The sequence below is a fragment of the Salvia miltiorrhiza genome, chromosome 7 (assembly GCF_028751815.1).
Source record: "Salvia miltiorrhiza cultivar Shanhuang (shh) chromosome 7, IMPLAD_Smil_shh, whole genome shotgun sequence".
NCBI classification, from domain to species: Eukaryota; Viridiplantae; Streptophyta; class Magnoliopsida; order Lamiales; family Lamiaceae; genus Salvia; species Salvia miltiorrhiza.
This window is the reverse complement of record NC_080393.1, coordinates 24,193,201-24,213,898: the sequence shown is the minus strand read 5'-3', so window position 1 is coordinate 24,213,898 and position 20,698 is coordinate 24,193,201. Positions and strand designations below refer to the sequence as shown.

The following is a 20,698-nucleotide window of genomic DNA, read 5'->3' as shown; positions in this document are numbered from 1 at the left end:
AATATTATTTTAAAATATTTTTATATTTAAAATTCAATTATATTTAATAATATTATATGAACGTTAAAAAATTTGTGTTGTACAATATATAAGTATGAACAATTATTACGCGTTCTTTTAAATAAAAATTATCGTTGATGTTATTAGAGTAGGATGAGTAAGTGTTTAAAATGATGTTTTTTATTGGAACAACAGATGATAGTAATACATCACCAAAAAGAACGATAGATGCATAATCATCATTATCACCACTGTTTGTTGTATCTCTAATACCAACATTTACAAAAAATATTATTTATATTTACAGAACATGTGTTATTACTTTATACAAAAATGTGTATTATATATTTCATTCGAAAAAAACGTCTTAGAGTATATTTTTAATCATAAATCTTATCAAAATAAATATTTTAAATAATATTATAAATATTAATTGAACAGTTTATTTACATTTTATCCGTATGACTAACAAATATATAAAATATTTAAAAGAAAAAAGTTAACTAATACTTTAATTGGGGTAATATGAAAAATTACAACAAAAAAATATTCATATAATTTGAAGTAGACAAAATTAAGAATAAATAAAAAAAATTATTTTTAAAAATAGTAAAGTGATTTTAGCGGGAAAACATAACTTACTATTTATGTAAGTGATTGAACTTTTATATGTATATAGATATAGATTAATAAGATAAATTAATGCAAAATAAAAATAAAAATGGGAATGCTATGTATTTCCCTTTGGCTCTTAATTTCTTTATTTTACTTATACGTCGACATCACCCATTTTCTATGATACTACGAAATAGTATCCTACAAATGTGATTGATATTTATATTTTTAGTGATGTACATGTAGTAAGCCAATGTAATGGCCAAAAGCACCAAATTCGAATTCCATCAATATTTCTATAGGTATGATTTTGTTACACATTTTTTAAAATATGCATAATGTGTGCCATGAGTGTGCATTAAGAGTAGGTAAGTGTGTGATTTGCTATTGAATTTTTTTTACTTAGTTATCGAGTTTGAACATCAATACGTTTAAGATGATCAATTTTGAGGTTGCGATGCAAGAAGTCCAAGTCTGCTGTGATAGTGGAATATTGGAAATGGAGTGTAGTATGTTGGAAAAAAAGAATTCGTAGTCAATACTGTGCTGCTGGCTTTGTTTTAATACTTCATTTTCCACTTCAAAACTTTTAATATTGAAGACGCACACATTCACATACGAATTTATAATTTAAAATTATTGTAATAAAAAAAATATAGGTACTATATTACACTATCTTATAAGAAAATAAAAATTATCTAACATAGCTCTCATTTTTATTTATTACACTAAAGTAGATATACTATTTGGTAGATAAAATAATAAAGTTAATCGCTTATTTATTTATATGGATTGAAACTTTGGGATATATATCCTAAATTTTTTTATTATTTCATTTATTTAAGCTATTTTTTTTATAAAGAATATCATTTAAGCTAGTTTTGTTTGATTCATATTCTATTGAAAGCATGAGATTCGAGAAATTCTACTCTTTGAGATAAAAATACTCATTCTGCAAAGTAAATGTCCATGAGCTAATTGTTAAAATAGGACCATAACTTTCAATAAAAAGGAAGGAATAAGAAAAAAGAAATTTTATTTATCACATCCATAATTGTTTTTATCACATGTTCACTAAAATAGAAAACATGGAAAAATATTCTTATATCAATTCCCATAATAAATTTGAGTGAAAAAATGATGGACAATGGGCTGCACAGAAAAAATTCATGTTGTATAAGAAAAGTTATACACATAGAGAGAATATTTGAAAATAGTGGGAAAATGTCAAAAAAAAAATTATGTTTTCCACCATTTTTCATCAAAGAGAATGCATTCTTAGTCTAGGGTGCGCGTGTTTTTATTGTAAATTTATTATGAAAGAATGAGAGATAAAAAAGATTTAAAATTTTATCACGTTACTTTTTTCTTTTATCTCATGTTCTTTACGAAGAAAAACATGAGTAAATGGCGTGAAATGAGAGAAAATAAGCTATTCAATTTTTTTGTGCTAATAAAAAAATATACTATATTCTAGCGTGAAATGAGAGAAAATAAGCTTCTCAATTTTTTTGTGCTAATAAATATATATATATATATATATATATATATATTATTAGCACACAAAAAATTAAGTAAATTTATCACACTATTTTTAGAAGAATATCCTTTGTAGTGTAAATGAAGAATGAGTAAGGATTAAATAGAAAATGAAGAAAAAAAAAGGAATGATTTAAATGGATAAATTTTATTTAATTATTTTTTATTTTTCTATGATAAATTTACGACTAAAGATAACGCAATGTGAAATGGAATGTGAAATGGAATGCCCGGTGTTTCCCTTAATAAATGTTTATACACTATCCTTAGCTAGTCAACATCGTTTTATGATTTCACACGTGGGAGTTTACATGTACGTCAACCTTTATACAAAATTTAGTTTTATTATTTTTGTCCGTTCTTAAAAATTGTAAGTAATATTTAAAAAAACATATTTTTTTTTATAATTTAAACTATATCCATATTTTTGAGATGTTCTATCTCAGATTTTCGTATGTTTTGTGTTCCAATTTTAATTTTTTTAATTTTTACTTCTATTTTTATTTTCGGTTCCAATTTCTTTTGTTATAATTTAGGTTCATAATTATTAGTTAAGATTTATTATGGCCAATAAGAGTATATGATTATTTTTTAGTATTTAATTGCAATCAAATTTATTAATACTTAAGTATTATGATTGGTTATTTCATATTTACATTATAATTATTTCATATAAATATAACAAATATTGTTAAACATAATGAATTTAATAATAGTACACGAGTGTCATATGGAAATTATTTCGACAAAAGGATTCAAATATGAAGTAGTTGGGGGGTTTTGCTCTAAAATGATTGTTTCGTATTATAACTAGTAAAATGTTGTCATGTGTATTTTCAATGAATATATGTGATGGAAATTTACTAATATGAAATATAAGATGAAACATCATTTTGAAACAAATGATAATTTTTTTCTTTTTTTGGAACAAATGATAAGTCAATGTTTTGGTTTTTGGCAAGTCTAAACTTGATTCGGTGATGTTTTTTGATATAATATACACACCAGTGTATAAAAAGTAAGAGTTGTTTGCGTTTAAATGCATAAATTTTAAGCTCTTTCTAATTCTTTGGTAAATTCTTTTTCAGATTCTAATATACCAACTTTTGATTTGTTTAATTTTTACCATAATTTTTTAAAGGAGAATTTAAAATTGACGTGGCAAATTGAAATTGGTATAAGAATCAACTTTGTTTTTGATTTTATTACATTTAAAAAAAATTAAAATTAAAATAGAAAAAATCCATATCACATTCTCTCTTCCACCTCACCTCTCTCTCTCTATCTTTCTCTCTCAAAGGAACCATCACCTTGAATTCGTTCGAGAATGTGGAAGCCCTAGAATTTGTAGACGCTCTGCCGCCTCCTAGTAGTGGTCGAGTTAACCATTGTAAAAAATGGGGTGTTGTTTACAGGACCTGACCATAGATGCATGACAGCGCCGATACTTGGACGTCGTGGCAAGCATGGCTGTAAGGGGCGTTTACTTTGAAGGATTAACATTGATAGATAAAAATAGTAAGACTAATCCCTTATTTACTTTGTTGGATTGAAACTTTGAGATATCTCAAGGCCCTTGATTATTTTTATTATTTAAGCTAGTTTTGCTTGATTCTTATCTCATCAAAATGGTGGGATTGGAATAATCCTACTCTTAAGGATAAAAATACTCAATCATCTATTTTATCAATCATGTAAAGTAAACGCCCCTAAACGAATTGAATCAATATCGTGATTTTGTATTTTTATTTGAATATTAATCGAATCGTATATTTGTAATTAAGTTCAAATCGAATATTTATCGAATATAAATTTCAAAATTCAAATATCAAATCGAATACAAATTATTTAATTAACTTACAACTTTAGTGATGAGGTATACCTTGTGGTAGAAGAATAACCTCAATTTAAAATTTTGATTTACAAATTATACAATCTTACTTTTTGAATGAGAATTTTCCATTATATTTCTCTTTTTAAAATAATCAATTATTATATGGATTCATAGTGTCATAATATATAGGTCTTTGGATTATGTGATTGGAAAACTTTCAATGCCCAATTTCAAGTGAAACGGTATTTATTGTTAATTACAAAAGAATTATTTGAATAATTTTTATAATGAAAAAATAAAATGAGTAAAAATTTATGTATTTTTTTTTATAATTTTAAAAATTCGTGGAAAAAATAAAATAAATTAAAATTTGTGTATTTTTTTTGACAACTTTTAAAATTTAGGAAAAAAATCAAAATAAACTCAAACGTCGTGTGTCCTAAAATAAATACAAGAATAATACAGCACAGAAACCTTTGGACGTACTAGTTACTTATTCATTTGGGATTAATAAGCATTTATTAAATGTGTCCACTAGTTGTTAAAGTGGCACTTAAATTAAAACGCAAAAAGTCAATAATTTCAGCTTCCCTAATTTGACCTGTCAAAGTCCACAAACAAATCGTTGCACTCGAGGGATATATCAGTTATGGTACAATCCAACTAAAGAGGCTACATTTATTTCAATTAAGTAGTGTTTGATAGGCCAAATTAGTTTACAGAACAAAATAATCAAAGCTTATTTGAGCGTTTGGTTAGGGATGCCAATTTAATTTAAAATTTATGGATTAATTTGATTAGCCCGTCAATTTTAAAAAAATTTAGAATTAAATTTTTTTAGCCCAATAAAATTATAGTTAGAATAGTCCAACATTCAACAGAATTGGTCGAAAACCCAAATCCTATAAAGTTGATCCAAAAATAATGTAGTATTCATTTGATTATATAAAAATTTTCTTGTTATTTTAATTTTCAACTTCATTACTTTACTTATCAAAATTAATACTCCCTCCCCAATGAAAGCGGTGCGCTTCTTTTCGACACGTGATTTAAGAAGAATACGATTGTAGTGTAAAAGTGTGTAAATGTGTGTGGATCACATTGTTTGTAGTGTAAAATTATTACCAAAAAATGAAATGCACCACTTTCGTTGGGACAACTCAAAAAGAAATACGCACCGCTTTCGTTGGGACGGAGGGAGTATAATAAGGTTTTTTTTTAAAAAAAGTTTGTGAAATGTATTTTAATTCAATATTAGAAAATTATACACTTATACTCATCATTTCATTTATTTGTATTTTTAATTCAATACTTAACATAAAATATTTAGATATAAAAATTAAAAATGATAATTATTTGACAAAAATATTGCATCTTTATGTCTCTAAGAATTGCATATTAATTATTATGTAAGTCGATGTTAAAATGTTACTTATTTATACGTGTATTTTTATTTATTACAAATATAATATTGTCAAGAAAAATATACTCTCACCGTCCACGAAAAAACTTCATAGGAGGGAGTGACACGCGTTTTAAGAAAAAGATTGTTAGGTGTATTGAGAGTGGAGAAAAAATTGTTGAGTGTATTGAGAGTGGTGAAAAAGTGTTATAATTAATATTGAGAGTTGTGAAAAAATGAAAGTAATAGTAATTATAAGTGGTGGGGTATAGTTCAAAAATAGGTAGGAAGTTTTTTTGTGGACGTCCCCAAAATGAAAAATAAGAAGTTCTTTCATGGACGGATGGAGTATTAGTTAATTTTTTTAAAAATAATTTTTCGAGCTCGATTAGCCCGATGATTTAGTCTGAAACTCGAACGTTTAGGGTAGGCTCAATTAGTCTGCATTTGAATAATCCGATAACTCGGTAACTCAATAGAGCTAGTCTAAAATTTGATGAATTGATCCAATTGACATTCCCGTTTAAGAACTCCTTAAGGGCCCGTTTGATATTGGGTTATAGCCTGTATAAGTTAATTTATTCCAGATTTATGCTGTGTTTGCTATCCTATTAGGCTTATGCGAATGGCCCAGGTTTAATAAAGGGCCCGGTCTTAATTTGCAAGAATAACCCCGTCTAATAATACCTCCTCCCCCATCCGATAACTTTTATCCTGCGAATCTAGATTACATTTTTGCTACCCTTCTCGCGAATTTCGATGAGAATTCTGCCCTAGCTTCTCACCGCCTCCATCGTTTCCCATACCATTTGCGACTACAGTTTTGGGGGAGAAAAATTTCAAAGGCAATTGACTGACGCCCATCGGAAATCTGGACACAGCGGGACAGCAACATCGGTGAATCAACGTCGTCTTCCGGAACAGGTCAGGCCTAGCTCTTCAACCCCAATTTTTTGTTCGTCTGTTGTTTTTCGATTGTTGTTGTTATTTTTTCGCCAAACTGAGTGCACGATTCGTCGATGGTTAAAATGAAAAATCGATGCATAAGGTTCAGAAAGTGATTCTCACCCAATTCTCGAATTATTGTATTTTAAAAGATTGATAACTCATCTATTGTAATTAAAAAACTCAGCTTTGAAGATTATGCTGCTTACACCCATTTGCACTAGAGGGTTGTCATAAGGGATCTGTGTTAATATGCTTTCATGTTATAAACTTATACACTCATAAATTAATCAACATAAAATGCATGTGCAGAGACCTCCATTTGTGTTAATCATATTGATATGATTTATGTTAGTTAGATCCAGTTTTTATCTCTTGTTTCCTATAACAACATCTGACGCAACTTAAATCTTTCCTGATGTTGAAAATGACAGCTATAGCTTTAAGATTCAGAATGTGATGGTTGTCTGATGAGTATTAGGCTTCTACTTCACACCATTCCCATCCCTGTTCCCAACCAAAAACAGTTATATCTAACGAAAAGCTCTAGTAATCAATATAAGGAATCAAAATTCACTTCACACAGCTATACTTCGTGGTGAAAAACGATTGATCTGTGCTTGCTTGTGATTTTCTGAAAATTCTGCCATCTTGTGAGTATATATCGTATATTTGTATTCACTAAAATTCTTTGAAGAGGATGGGGGTTTGTTTTCTGAATTATTGAATGGTTTTCTTTTGCTTGTTTATTGGGCTGTTTTGCTTGTTTATTGGGATGTTTTGCTGGAACGAAATGTTTTGCTGGTACCTGTTGATGATGTGTTTTGCTGGTACCTGTTTTGGTATTTCTTGGTTTGAAATCTGATTTTACCTCTTTCATGTTGTGTTTTGTTCATTATATGACAGCCTGTGCTTCGTGGATCTATGGTCTGTTTAATATAATTCGAGGGCTTTTATAAGGAATTTTTGATGTGGATTTGTCAATTATTATTTGGTTCATGCGAATCTCTATTTGAATTTTATTTTTTATGTGATACTATATTTGTTAATGCACTTATTTGAGCTTATTAATGGGCAAATATTTCTTTGCTATTAGGCTCTTTAGATACCTGCTATTTCCGCCATTGAATTCACACTATGCCGTGGATGATGCTTGTTCTAGTGTCACGCCGTCCGCCTATTCATGGAAGGCACTTAAAAACAAATTTAGACGGCCAAACAATCCTCCTGCAAAGAAGAACGACGGTGGAAGTTCTTGCGCCTCGTCTTCCCCATTCAAGTAGATCATGCTCGCGCTATTGCATTTCTCATTTAGTAATTGGTTGTTCCTTCTCGTATTGCAAGTTTCAATATCCTTGTTTTTATTTCTTGGTGTAATGGCTACGTTTATTTCGTTTTTCACATTATCAATTGGCTTCAACAATTTCTATTCATGAATTACGTAAACACAAACAAAATTAAATATTTATTAGTTTAGTTAGTGCTTTTTATTCCATTTGTTAATAATTCTTTTTCGAGCAGTTAGTATAGGGAAAGAATTATGCTTCCTCAACCGATTTTAACAAAATTTAGTTGCTTCACTATTCTTTTTTTTAGCTTACAGACACATAATTAGATGCATGTGAATTAAGGATAACCATCTGTTTTTTAGCTTAGAGACACGCATAAAAATTTTAACAAAAGTTCAAGCTGAAATTTTAACAAAAGTTCAAACAAAATTTCTAGTTCTCAATATCCATAGGCGCATGATGTATTTGCATTTTACAGTTTCTCCAACTGCCCATCTCTGAGGGAACGTATGACAACATAAAGGGAAAGAATTATGCTCATGTCTTTGAATTAAAATAGAGTGCAGAAGGGAAAGAATTAAGTTTAACAAAAAAAACTATCAAAGAAAAAAAGATAAACAGTGAAGAATAAGACAAACTTGAAGCTCAGGTCCACCATAACTTTCGAACTCAATTTTTCCAAACTTTAGATATCAAGCAAAAGTAGATACCAAATGGATGAGGATACGCTAGGGATTTTAAAAAATGGATGAGGATAATTTTGGTATTTTAATTATTTATCCAACCTATTCATATGGATACCAAACACATTTCAGGATTAATTAGCCAGGATATCAAACACCCATTCAATATTAGTAATCCATCCTAATCCACGCTAATTATCTGAATAATTTTTATCATGACTAATCCTTATTGGTGTACATGTTTTTATTCTAATCAAAATATATTTAATTATTTTATTAAAACTCATGTTATTTTTTCGGTCGAAATTCATGGACGGGAAGGGTAAAATTAAAAGTAGGAAAACCCCCGTGAAGTCCCTAAGGCCTAGGCATGGCACTCCCAGCCCAAGTCGAGAAAATCCAGCAACATCTTTCCATTCATTAGCTGCGGTGGCCATAACAGGCCAGCAATCGCTTCGATGCCGTTTTGATTTCTGTCAACCTTCAACTTCCCTTCTGCTAACCTCATCTCAATTTTTCAATCAGCAACTCGTTTCTAACCATTGTCCATTTTGTGAATAGAAACAATGGATAAATTAAGAGAAATTAGATGAATTGAAGATTCAATTGTAGCAATTATTGAATGAAGCGCAACAATTTGTTCAAGAGATCCCACCAGCGCAGCTATACGCCGCGCTTGGGGTCATTCTATTCACCGTTTTTCTCTTTACAATCAGTAAGTTTGATATCAGGAAATTCTTAACTCTGTTTCAGTTCAGTTAATATTTTTTGGTTCCAGCAATCTTGTTTCATCTACATTTGCGAGGGTAATGGTTTTGTACATTGCGATTTTGGCACCTTGGCTTGATAATTTGCTCTGGATGCATTGATCGCCTTGAAAATTGGCTAACATTAAGCTGAAACTTCTAAAACCTCTGTACTTGTGTGTGCGTATGTATACATACTTTTTAATTGCTAATTTTTTTGTGTTTTTGGACAATTGCATGTTGTAGGAAACATTTTTTGGGGGGTATGTGAAAATTGGGTTTCGTTCTGAGTTTCAGTGGGCTATTATTTTGCGTTGGAAATGCTTAGCTTGCACTTGAATTACATGGACTGTGATTTGCATTTACGTGTTGCTATTGCTCTACCAGATGCAAGTGACTGAAATGTTCTCTATGCTACGTAATAGAAAAATTATATTGAACTCTTCTCCGTGCAGTTCAAGTGTCTGCTTTGTCAAGATCTTCATTTGGAATAAGAAAAGAAACCCACAGAAATTCACTGCAAAATGTTACAACATCTTCTCTAGGCGGTTTATGGTTACATAAGTGCTTTCCTATGTGTGATGTATGTTTATAGATTGTTGATCTGACTGTGTTTGTGGACTGGTGAGTCTGTATACATCTTTCTACGCGATAACCTATATATGTGTTATGTACATGTATGTGAGTATGTGTGCTTGTGAATATATGTTTGTACACAGACTATTTGGGGTGGATTAGTGTGTGGGGGGGCGGGGGGAGGGGGGCCCGCCTGCATGATGGTGATATTACTAATGTGACGATCCACATTAGGCTTACAATTTAACTATTCAGCAGCAAATATATTCTTGTTGTATGTCTCAATTCCATTGTTTTTATTTGACAATCATACACTCTTTCTTTGTAGTACATCGTTTAAAGTGTAGATCAGCCAACACCATTTTACTAACTGGGCTTAGCGAAAGTGGGAAAACTGTTCTGTTTTACCGAGTAAGCCCCGTACTAACTAGGTTAAAGTAAGATTATGTGGATTCTATGAGTGAAGTAATCGCCTCAACTTTCTATCGTTTATCTACTCTGGTTGACATGTATTTTGTCTCCCCTCTAGCTTCGAGATGGCTCCTCTCACCAAGGCTCTGTAACATCAATGGAACCAAATCAAGGAATTTTTTTACTACACTCTGAGGCTAGTAAGGTATTCTCTTGTATCTTTACACAAATATTCATGCAAAAGATGCCTAGGTAATGAGTGGCACTGAAATCTGACAATAGGCCGTCTCTCTTCCTAAAATCATGAGAAACTAATGGGATATCTTTCTTACCGGTTCTTCTTCATGTGGTGAGATTGAAAGAAGTTTTATGTTTTTAATCCTGTTATGTTATTTGCAGAAGGGAAAATTGAAGCCCGTTCACGTAGTTGATATTTCTGGTCATTCACGGCTTGGACCTAAAATGGGTGAGTTATTGTCTCAAGCAGCTGGCATAGTTTTTGTGGTGGATTCTGTGGATTTCCTACCAAATTTTCGTACTGCTTCTGAGTATGTTGCATTTTGTTTATAAGTGTAGCACGCACATTCACACTTTGAGAGCCATTGCTTTAAAAAGTGGTTCATATTGTTTCTTTTTCCTGCTGAAGATACATGTATGATATTTTGACCAAGGCAAGCGTAGTGAAAGAAAAAGATTCCGTTACTACTCCTGTGCAACAAGGTGGACAAAGTTACTGCACATTCAAAGGATTTAATCCGAAGACAGCTGGAGAAAGAAATGTGAGATAATTTTATCCATCATCTGTGATCTGCCTTCCATTATTATTAATTTAGTATGTGATGCACTTTCCTAATGATTAATTTTATCTTTCCAAGTTGACATATGAATATGATATCTGTAAAATTATATTTAACCTACAAAATTTCGTGAAAATATACTACCTATTGATGTGTCAAATGTAAAATGGGAATTTTAGATAGGATCATTGAGATGATGGTGATATTAAAGGTGTTAGTTCCAATTGGTGGTTCTGTAACCACATTACTCACATACTAGTGAATTTTGAGTTATACGTTTTTGTTACAAAGGTTTAGATCTGACCTGCTCACTTTGTAATCACCTCAGCAACAAACTCTGTGCTTCGAGGACAGTGTTGTCTTCAGCAGTTTTTATGAGTAAAGAATATACGCTAGGGGTAGCCGGAGAAGCTTTTGCATTTTCTCAGTGCCTGAACAAAGTTACAACTGCAGAAGCATCAGCTGTTAGAGCAGTTTATCAGAGAATATATAAAGCCTTAATATGTTGTGTCAATCAGATTGATGGTTGCAACTAACAACCAATCCACCGTGAATAGATAGGAACGAGAGCAATGAATACAACTTCAAAGAGGCAGATGTTTGTTGTATTTTTAAAACTGTTTAGAATTACCAACTGCAAATGTTTCTAGCAATTTAAACCCTGGTTCTGCTTGCTTGAAAAATTTTGCGGCGTACGTGTTGATAATCATTTTATTGATTTCTTCAGATATATTGCTTTATTGGTTTGTTCCCAAAGTTGTGAATGATGTCTAATTATTTTTTATTAGAGATTAACTGGTCTTCTCAATTCTTTCTATTTCACGGGGAAATGGAAAACGGATAGTCTACTCTATTGGTATAATCTGACTCTATTTAGAAAACTGTAATGTGACAGTAGATGAGAAGCAGAGCTTGTAAGTAAAAGTTACATATATCTCATCACTAAACAATGTTATTCGAAATGTGGAAGCAATGCAGAGGACCCATCCGCAGCCAAATCGCACCACCTCTCCTTCAAGCAATCCGAATATTTTATCTTGATAAATAACACTGTTTTACTCTGAATATGAAAAAACATATTCCGTAACAGAGAAAGGCCAGAAGGCCGATGCCTAAATACCTGCAAAATTTTGTTTAACAAGGATAGGGTCAAGGCAACCACTGTTCTTGGATAAATGAAAAACATGTATAAGTCACCCCGTTGCATGGAATGGTACTATAAAGTCTGCAAGGATATTGGTACATACCACAGAGGAGCGTACGGAGACGACAAGTCCATGAATGGATAGGGCCATCTGTTCAGCAAGAGGATTTCACACAGTCAAGAATTATACTATTAGTTCTTTGTCAGAAATTGTAAGACTAACATAACAATATCAGGCAGAATGGAAACTCTACCTAATTGATACACAGACATGGATAATCCACTGGAAAAGGACGAACATGCACGTCCATAAAACAAAATACGCCATGCGGAAGAAGGGAAATCTCTGGAAGTGATTACAGATCCATTAATCATAAACTCATTAGAAACGATAATAATTTGGTAGTTGAGATACTACCAGGCGATTCAAAATTGCATCACCAAGGAGAAAGATGGCGTTGACAGAATGCTTACAGACAATTAGCTGCGTAAAAAAATAAAGTGTCGACTCAATGACCAGAAGAAGGCATATATGGGGAAGTAACACATCTTAATAAAGCATTCACAGGCCACAAATAAAAAGGAAAAAATGCTATTGGCCTCCATGTTGGGGACTGCTATGCTAGAAACAACACAATGATAAAATAATAATCATAAAAAAAAGCTGGGAAATATTATACTCACAAAACTTAATCTGTAACCTCTGGCGATGAGAGATGGATAGAGTACCAACCAAAAGACAGAATCAGTGAGCATCACAGCCCCAGCAGACATCTATACCGGAAGTGAAATGAAAGTATGAGAAACTTTCTTAGGCTACACAAAAATGGAGAGGTTTGAGGATAATAATGTTTCAATAGTGAAGTTTCTTAGGTTACATGAATCTTAACACAACTTTCTGCAAAATGACAAATAAAATATGATGCAGGTTTCTCTAAGTTGCAGTAACAATGAAACATTCACATGATAAGCATGTAGATAATTGTATATGCTATTGAACAGGAACCTGAGAGGAGCTGCATATAATACACCTTCTCTGTTGACAACAATTGAGATACTCTTTACAAATGAAATCAAAAGAGACTTGTAGTACAACAGTTCTTTTGCCGCTACAATACCATTTTGAGTAATTGTTGTTAAGAGTATCTATAGGAACGAAAGTGAATTCTTACCTGAAATACTATTTGCAAGATATAGCCGAATATGGATGCAGCAGTTCTGCAATTAGGTTCGTCACGACAATTTGAGCTTCTAGTTTGGCTGGGCATATCTTCATGCTCCCCAAGTTGGGGCGGTACATAAGAGCCATGCTCTGCACTGGTCGATATATAACTATCCCTATCCGGTTCAACTTCATGGCGGCAACGCAGAGAGCCATGAATCGAGAGTGAAGAACCAAGCTACAAGCCAAAATGTATGCAATAATCAAATTTTATAATTACCAGAAAATTAAAAGGAAATTGAAGTGCTTAAGCTTAAGTTGTTTAGAGTATAGATTGGAAACACACATGGAGGCAGCTCCAGAAAAGATTAACATACCCCAAAATAAAAAGTGACCAAAGTAAACGTCCACCTGTTCGACAAGGAAAGAGCGAGAGGTAAAGTTAGAACAACCACAATATCAGTTCAAAATATCGCCACTGATGTCATAGAATTATTCAAATATATAGTGGAGCCTCCCAGTTGCAAATGGAATTATATACTCATAATGGAAGACTCCAAGCCACAGTTAAAAACTATACAAGGCAAGAAGAACGAATAAACAAATGCCATTGCTAGAACCATAGCATTAGTCCTTCTCAACGGTGACTACAAACGCGTACCAATCTTTTTTCAAGCAAAGAGCACAGCTTTAAACTGTAAATTCTCAAATAATCATAAATTATATAAAGAAAGAAGAAACAAAGTGACGAGACTTACTCAGTGTAAAAATAATATTTTACAGAACCACTGGTGATTAGATTAGCTAGAAGTAGCGCAAGCAGGGCAGAGAAAGCAAGTAGCCTATAAGCAAGCAACCAAATGGGATGGATTGATTTCGAGCACGTCCCCCAGACTTCATCACCATACAAGCACCCTGCTGCCTCATGCTCATCTTCCCTACGCCCTTCATGTCTCCATATTAGGAATGCAGCTAACACCATGGCTACCACAACCCATACTGCACACACCAAGAATCTCCAGTTCAACCAATAACTCGGAGTTGTTGTATCATCAGCCATAACTGCCCAAGTATGATCAAACAGCCTTGTTGAGAATCTCATTGTTATTTCAAACACTTCCAATCATCAATATTTCATCTAAGCAGTGCACTTAGTTTGCCCCTATTCTAAATAAAAGAGCTATGCACATATGCAAGTATATATACCAACTCGTCCAAGCATAATTGAAGCAATAAAAAAAACAAAAAACAAGAATTAGGTAATTGGAGAAACTGACAGCTCTAATTTACCATCATGTAAGAAAGTACCAAGAAAATAAACTAGAAAATGAAAATCAAAGTTAGAGCTCCACGACAAATCCATGCGAATCCGCACACAGTGATTGGGCCAAATGCAACTAGCATGTTCTGTTTTCCCTCACAACCTTTATATGTTTCAGAAAAGAGAAATAACTGAATTCACAGTCAAATTTGTACAGTGAGGTGAGAATTTTATACTTTCCCTTTTCTTTTGGGTAAATCCGGAGATTGATTGAGTGTTGAGCATTGTATCTGCAGCGATTGTTTTTCCATTATCTGAACCAAAGACTCCCTCGATAAGAAAATAGAAAGAAGATCGAGCAGAGAATATGTAATTAATTGTGGTCATCCATTTATCTACTCCAGTTTTCAGAATTAAAGATAATGATTTAATTTTTTTTCGTACATTCAATTTATTTTCCCAAACTACGCAAGTGTTTATACTTTGCTCCTAATTAAATAAATTGAAATACTTTATCCGAATAATTATTTTAATCATATTATCCTAACTTGTAATTTTTTTTAGAAATTGTTAGACCTACTTTTTTTAAAATTAACTGAAATTTAGAAAATTTGTTAATTTGTGGGTGTGGACGTACGTATTACTCAATAAGAATATATCACTTGAAGATGAAATAAATTTTAAAAAATATTTGGTACATAATGTGTTGAGTGGAGAAAAGATAGTGTTTTTAAGAAATAAAAATATAAGTTGTATAAGGTCATGTCCTGAAATAAACATAATAAATTCTTATGAGACGAACAGAAATAAAAAAAATGATACATCTTTATGGGAAGAAAGGAGTATTAAACTCCTAATTTGGGGAGTTGTTTGTCATACAACAGTGACAATCAATTTAATTCTTTCAATTCTATGTCACTTTTTTTCCATTATTTATGAGTGCATCATAACATTATGTATTAAATTCTCAGGAAATTAAAAAAATGTTATTTATTAGACTTTAAATAATTTTTTTTTTCCGTTATGTACGAGTGCGTCATACATAACACCACTATATACTATGGTTTTTTGAACATAAATAACGGATATTTTTCATGATGTATCTGCGTTTTTCTATCTTACTTCTCAAATATGATTTATACATTAACAATTTATCTCTCATTTTGTATAAAACAAATACTAATGTTTATATGAGGTCGATCAAATACTAATCATCACACCCATTCAGAGGAGTTCAGAAATTTTCTAGAATTATAAGAAAAAATCAAATCAATTTGCTCAACCAAATTTCACAAATTAACAAACACCCTCTAAAAGTACTACGCAAGAAGTGCATGAAGCATTTTTGTTGCAAGATAATGTTTTTATTGTTATATTTTATATATAAATATATAATAGTCACACAACGATCATATATGTAGGGCATTAAAATAGGGAAATATGAGATAGATATATATAGTAGTTGGCCATATAAGATGTAAATTGCAAGAACTAGGGTGATTGAATTCAATTACAATTTCTGTCTTTGAAGAAAGACAAAACTTGTTAGATGGCAGATTTCCTTGTTAGCAGTAGTTTCAGTTTTCAAGAGAAAAATAGATAGGCTCAACACTTGGAAATAAATTGTTCATTATAGGAAGCACTGGACTGCTAAGACTTGTCTCCTCATTTTTCCTTGTTTGGATTGGAACTTTGATTGATGTATAGATCAGACATTAATTAATGTTTAGGTATAAAATTGACTCATGCACAAGAAAACATGAGTTTGATATAACTCGAAACAGAGTTGTGCTTTAATTTCTTCTATATATCATCTCTTGCTACACTGCATTTTAGTTAATTTCCCCTTCAATTCTCTCTCTGAAAAAAAAATGTTGACATTGCATGATCTGCAGGAGCAAATTTGCTATGTGAAGTGCTGCTTTTGCAATACCATCTTACTTGTAGTCGATCCACGATTTTTGAATATTAATGGTGTGTGTTTAGTTGGCTAATTACATAGCTTAACCTGATATATTTTGTGCGGGTTAGCGTTCCTTGGAGCAGCTTAGCAATGGTGGTGAGAATCAGATGCGGCCACTGTGATAACATCTTCTCTCTCAACATGCTTCACCTCTTTCCTTCACTCCACCAAATGGTGAATTAAAACTGTTTAACTGCAAATCAAGAACTCAACTAACTATGGTGCTTAATCAAGTGTGTTTGCTTCTTTACATAGCAGCCAGATTTGGAAGTGTGTGATGAGAAGGTGGCCGACGAAGAAGAGGAAGACGAAGATTATGTTTGGTGCAACCAAGTTATCCACAAACGTAAAGAAGTTGTTTCTCATGAATCTTAATTGTTGGTATTATTATTCTGGGCGATGATCTTGATCTGATTGTAGTTTGGTATGCTGCAGCACCGGAGAAGAAGCAACGTGCTCCGACTGCTTACAATCACTTCATCAAGTACGAAATCAGGAGGCTGAAGCTCCAGCATCCCAACATCACTCACAAGCAAGCTTTTAGTGCTGCTGCCAAAAATGTAGGAGTAACTTTTTTTTCTTTTTTCTTTTTTGTTTCTCAAGGAAATTAAAACTGAGTAGAAATTCAGGCTTATTCTTTTTACATTTTGAAACTGTGTAGTGGGCGCATTGCCCACAAAGTGAGTATAGAGATGGAGAAGTCTATGGCTGTGATGAAGGAGACAGAGATATGGTTATGCAATGGACTGTCGATGATGAGGTAATCATTGGCATATACTAGATTTCTGCTGTTATACTGCAAGATTTTGTAATAATATTGATGTTGTCTGCATGTGTAACTTAATTAGTCTGAGATGCATGTGATAACTAAATAAAAAAGCAGCAATCATCCATAATGAAGGTGTATAGACCGCTGGAATGTTAAAACTTAAAAGGTCAATTTTGTGTTGCTGAAATCGCATAACTGCTATCTGCTGCCACAAAAACTGCAGGTGCATTTTCTTGGCAATGCTTTCCATGAAACTAAGGCATTAAGGCAATGTGGTTGCACCACAACACCTTTCTAATCCACCCAAATACACAGAATTTGCAACCGTTGTCTAAGGAGTTTTTTTAAATGTTTTCTTTTCATAGATTATGATTTGTCTTTAGGAATTGACTTCATTGATTACAATTATGGTTTTGCCTTGTTAATTAGTAATGAAGTATGTTTTTTTTTTGTTTCCTTTTTCTTTTTCTGTTAGGTTGCGTTTTCTTTGATGGATAAATTTATCCATGGAAAAGAAAGGATAACAAAAATTTATGCCTTGAAATCTCTCATTTCCTTTCCAACATTTGACACAAAAGAGATGATCATCATTTTTCCTTCCTTATTTTCACTTCAAGGATGTATAATATTATTCACTCAATAATGGATGGATAATAAGGAATAAAAAATGGTGAGCATCTCTTTTGTGTTAAATGTTGGAAAAGAAATGAGACGTTTTAAGGCATAAATTTTTGTTATCCATCTTTTTCCATGGATAAATTTATCCATCAAAATAAACGCAGCCTTAGTGAAAAAATAATACAGTAGGGTGGTTGTATACATGATATGATAACCCACTAATTGATTACATATACCAATAACTTGTCTGTCACACACACACTCTTCCTGAGACAACAATATCAGACAAAATAATACCTATAGTACAAGCTTGATTTAGCCATAAAAATAATACTACAAAATAACTTATTGAAGACAAGATGATGCATGGATTTAGGAGATCCTAATGCACTACATGTATTTTCTATGTACAGAATTTTTTCATCGTCGTCTAGTTATATATTTCCACTGGTTTCTTCTTCCAAATCTCGGTGCCCTTTGAACATATCCACCTGAAACCAAATCTCCAGAGTGAGACTAAGAGATGCCAAGAATATACAATAAACAACAAATAAAAGAAAATTCTTGTAAAATGAGCTGAAATATGAAATACAACATACTTGAGTATGGCCTAGGAGATAGAGATCGGAAGTATGATTGGAAGAAGTCCTTGTTCTCTTTCAGCAACTCTTTCCATACTGACACGTATAAAAGAAAACAATCTCCAAATCACAAACTGCAAACTACTTTCTACTCCATTTTTTAAAGCAAAGTTTATAATTATTATGTGAAGTGAGATTTGAAATGAACCTGTGATAGTTACGAGAGGTTGAATACGAGCATGCTCAGCCAAGGCCTTCACACATTCATCTCTATCCATATGGAGCAGCAAGCACCTCTCTATCAGATTGTGAACCTGCAAAACTCTCATTATTAATTACCATAATTTATATGTACTGTTGTATGAAGTCTGCATGGATTTATGAAGATTATAACAATATAATAATAGTACCATTCTAATGTAGGTGTGAGGTTGGCAATGCAAACAAGGAAAAGGGTGAAGATGGTGATGACGATACATATTCGATCTCTAGAAATAGACAAAAAAAAATGAACTAGGTTTGTTGGAGAAAAGCAAATTGGAATGAATTTAGGAAGCAAACAAAATGCAAGAAATTAAAGTGCAAAGGAGAGGGGAAGATATTTGAGAGGTCTTATACTAAGGCATGATGAAATTAAGTGTTATCCAGAATATCCAATCCAAGGGCCCAAAAAGCATGAGCAATCCAAACACCTCATCTCATATCAGATAAGAGCATTATTTTTTGCATTAGGGTTGGAAAAGATTAGTAGCTTATGATGTGATGACTTTGTGTTCAATCTTACCCAATTAATCCTTATAATTCAATGTCGACCTAATTGTTGCAGTTTTTGGCCCCGCATTCTTCAATTTGACAACAATGTAGTTTGGTCCCCAAATTTGGGTCTTCAAAGTTCAAATGGGCGTTTTTGTTAATTGTAATTAATTTAAATTCTTGATTTGGATCTTTGATTCTGCCTTTAGATGTTGTTTAGCCATCCTCAGCCCCTCAAAATATGGATTACCCAAAACCATAATCTCAAATTGATAATCCGTATATATACTTTCTAGGACTATGAGGGTGTTTGGCTAAGTTTAAAGCTCTTTCAAAGTTTTTAATAAAATAAGCTTCTAAACAGCTTAAAATTTGTAAAAATAAACTTCAAGAGCTTATAAACTCCCTAAACAAATAACTTCCTCTAACCCAATTTTTTTTTTCATAAATATAACAATTATTTTATAAATATTATTCAACTATAATTTATTATTTTTATCATATACTATCTCAAGTTTATCTAGCTTCTATTTTCTCTATCTAACTAAAAATTCTCTTTGTAGCTTATAGACTCAATTATCCAAATATATACTTTGACAACGTATAACTCTTTAAAATAAGCTTAGCCAAACACCCTCTTAGAGTGTGTTTATAAACTTTTTAAAACAGCTTTATAAGCTGTTTAAAAGCTTATAAGCTCTTTCAAAGTGTTTGACAAAATATGCTCCTAAATAATTTATAAGCTCTAAAAATAAGCTCCAAGAGCTTATAAGCTTACCAAAAAATAAGTTTCTTTATCCCAACTTATTTTTTCATAATCTAATATGTATTTTATAAATATTATTCAACTAGAATTTGTTATTTTCATCATATACACTTTCAAATTCATCGCTCTTCGATTTTCTCTCTCCGACTAAAAATTATCTCTCTAGCTTAAAAGGTAAATTATCCAAACACTTTGACAACTTATGAATACTTAATAAACAATATCTTAAAAGTTTTTAAAATATCTTATAAGTTCCAAAATTATATAAGTTCCTTAAAATAAGGTTAGGTAAAATATCCTCGCAATTCATACAGTTACACAGCCAATTCATACGTGTTCTACATAGAATTCATACATTTTAATTCGTTTATAGTTTATACAAAAAAATTTGTTTTTATTTTAGCTCACCCCTATATATATATAACTGTTATGCTACATATCTTATGTGAGCACCTTATATGAGCATCACTTACGTTTAAACCACGTTTGCGTTGTCTTTTTTATTTTAGGTATTTAATTTAATTTTAATAAATCATATATTGTTATTGAGATCATTAATTTTATAAATAGCATAAAAAAATAATGTGTATTTTGTTATTTTTATTAATAATTTAAAGTTAAAGGAAATATGAACAAAGAAAACTATGAGAAAAATATGACCAAGGCTAGAAAGACTGAAACTAAAGCAAAGCCCATCTTTAAGCTCAAAGTAAATTCGGTGATCAAAGTCCAACCTAATCTCATAGTTTTCTTTGTTCATTTTTTCAGTCCATAAGTGCAAATTGTAAGCTGTAGAAATAAACAAAAATATATTCTCTAAAAACTCGGAAAAATAATTTAACGA

The 20,698-nt window shown here is 31.7% G+C and overlaps 3 protein-coding genes, 1 long non-coding RNA gene and 1 pseudogene across 11 annotated transcripts; 3 read left to right on the top strand and 2 right to left on the bottom strand.

Annotated features, from left to right (window-relative positions):
• Positions 1-5,940: 5,940 nt before the first annotated feature.
• On the top strand, positions 5,941-7,815 carry LOC130993624 (uncharacterized). Its single transcript, XR_009091726.1, has 2 exons — positions 5,941-6,314; positions 7,432-7,815. It is a non-coding gene; the product is annotated as an uncharacterized LOC130993624 (long non-coding RNA).
• Positions 7,816-8,616: 801 nt separating this feature from the next.
• On the top strand, positions 8,617-11,577 carry LOC130993995 (uncharacterized; annotated as a pseudogene).
• Positions 11,578-11,690: 113 nt separating this feature from the next.
• Positions 11,691-14,792, bottom strand: LOC130993623 (uncharacterized). 8 transcript variants are annotated; one of them, XM_057918574.1, is made up of 9 exons: positions 14,699-14,792; positions 13,902-14,209; positions 13,521-13,554; positions 13,154-13,381; positions 12,666-12,755; positions 12,400-12,465; positions 12,236-12,327; positions 12,085-12,132; positions 11,691-11,957 (listed from the first exon to the last, which is right to left on the bottom strand). In XM_057918574.1, exons 1-9 carry the CDS (start codon positions 14,789-14,791, stop codon positions 11,870-11,872), a joined length of 1,047 nt encoding a protein of 348 aa, XP_057774557.1. In that variant the 5' UTR covers position 14,792; the 3' UTR covers positions 11,691-11,869. The 8 variants fall into 8 exon arrangements, with proteins under 8 accessions (XP_057774557.1, XP_057774560.1, XP_057774563.1 ...); XM_057918577.1 differs by having other exon boundaries at positions 13,902-14,205; positions 14,641-14,742; XM_057918580.1 differs by lacking the exon at positions 14,699-14,792 and adding an exon at positions 14,421-14,692 and having other exon boundaries at positions 13,902-14,205.
• A 1,483-nt stretch (positions 14,793-16,275) lies between these two features.
• Positions 16,276-17,475, top strand: LOC130993622 (axial regulator YABBY 5-like). Its single transcript, XM_057918573.1, has 6 exons — positions 16,276-16,347; positions 16,407-16,541; positions 16,623-16,713; positions 16,803-16,927; positions 17,029-17,127; positions 17,360-17,475. The coding sequence occupies exons 1-6, from the start codon at positions 16,276-16,278 to the stop codon at positions 17,432-17,434; spliced, it is 597 nt and encodes a 198-aa protein (XP_057774556.1). The 3' UTR covers positions 17,435-17,475.
• Positions 17,476-17,927: 452 nt separating this feature from the next.
• Positions 17,928-19,081, bottom strand: LOC130993621 (uncharacterized). The gene is made up of 4 exons (XM_057918572.1): positions 18,746-19,081; positions 18,544-18,649; positions 18,354-18,431; positions 17,928-18,245 (listed from the first exon to the last, which is right to left on the bottom strand). The coding sequence occupies exons 1-4, from the start codon at positions 18,812-18,814 to the stop codon at positions 18,175-18,177; spliced, it is 324 nt and encodes a 107-aa protein (XP_057774555.1). The 5' UTR covers positions 18,815-19,081; the 3' UTR covers positions 17,928-18,174.
• Positions 19,082-20,698: the final 1,617 nt, after the last annotated feature.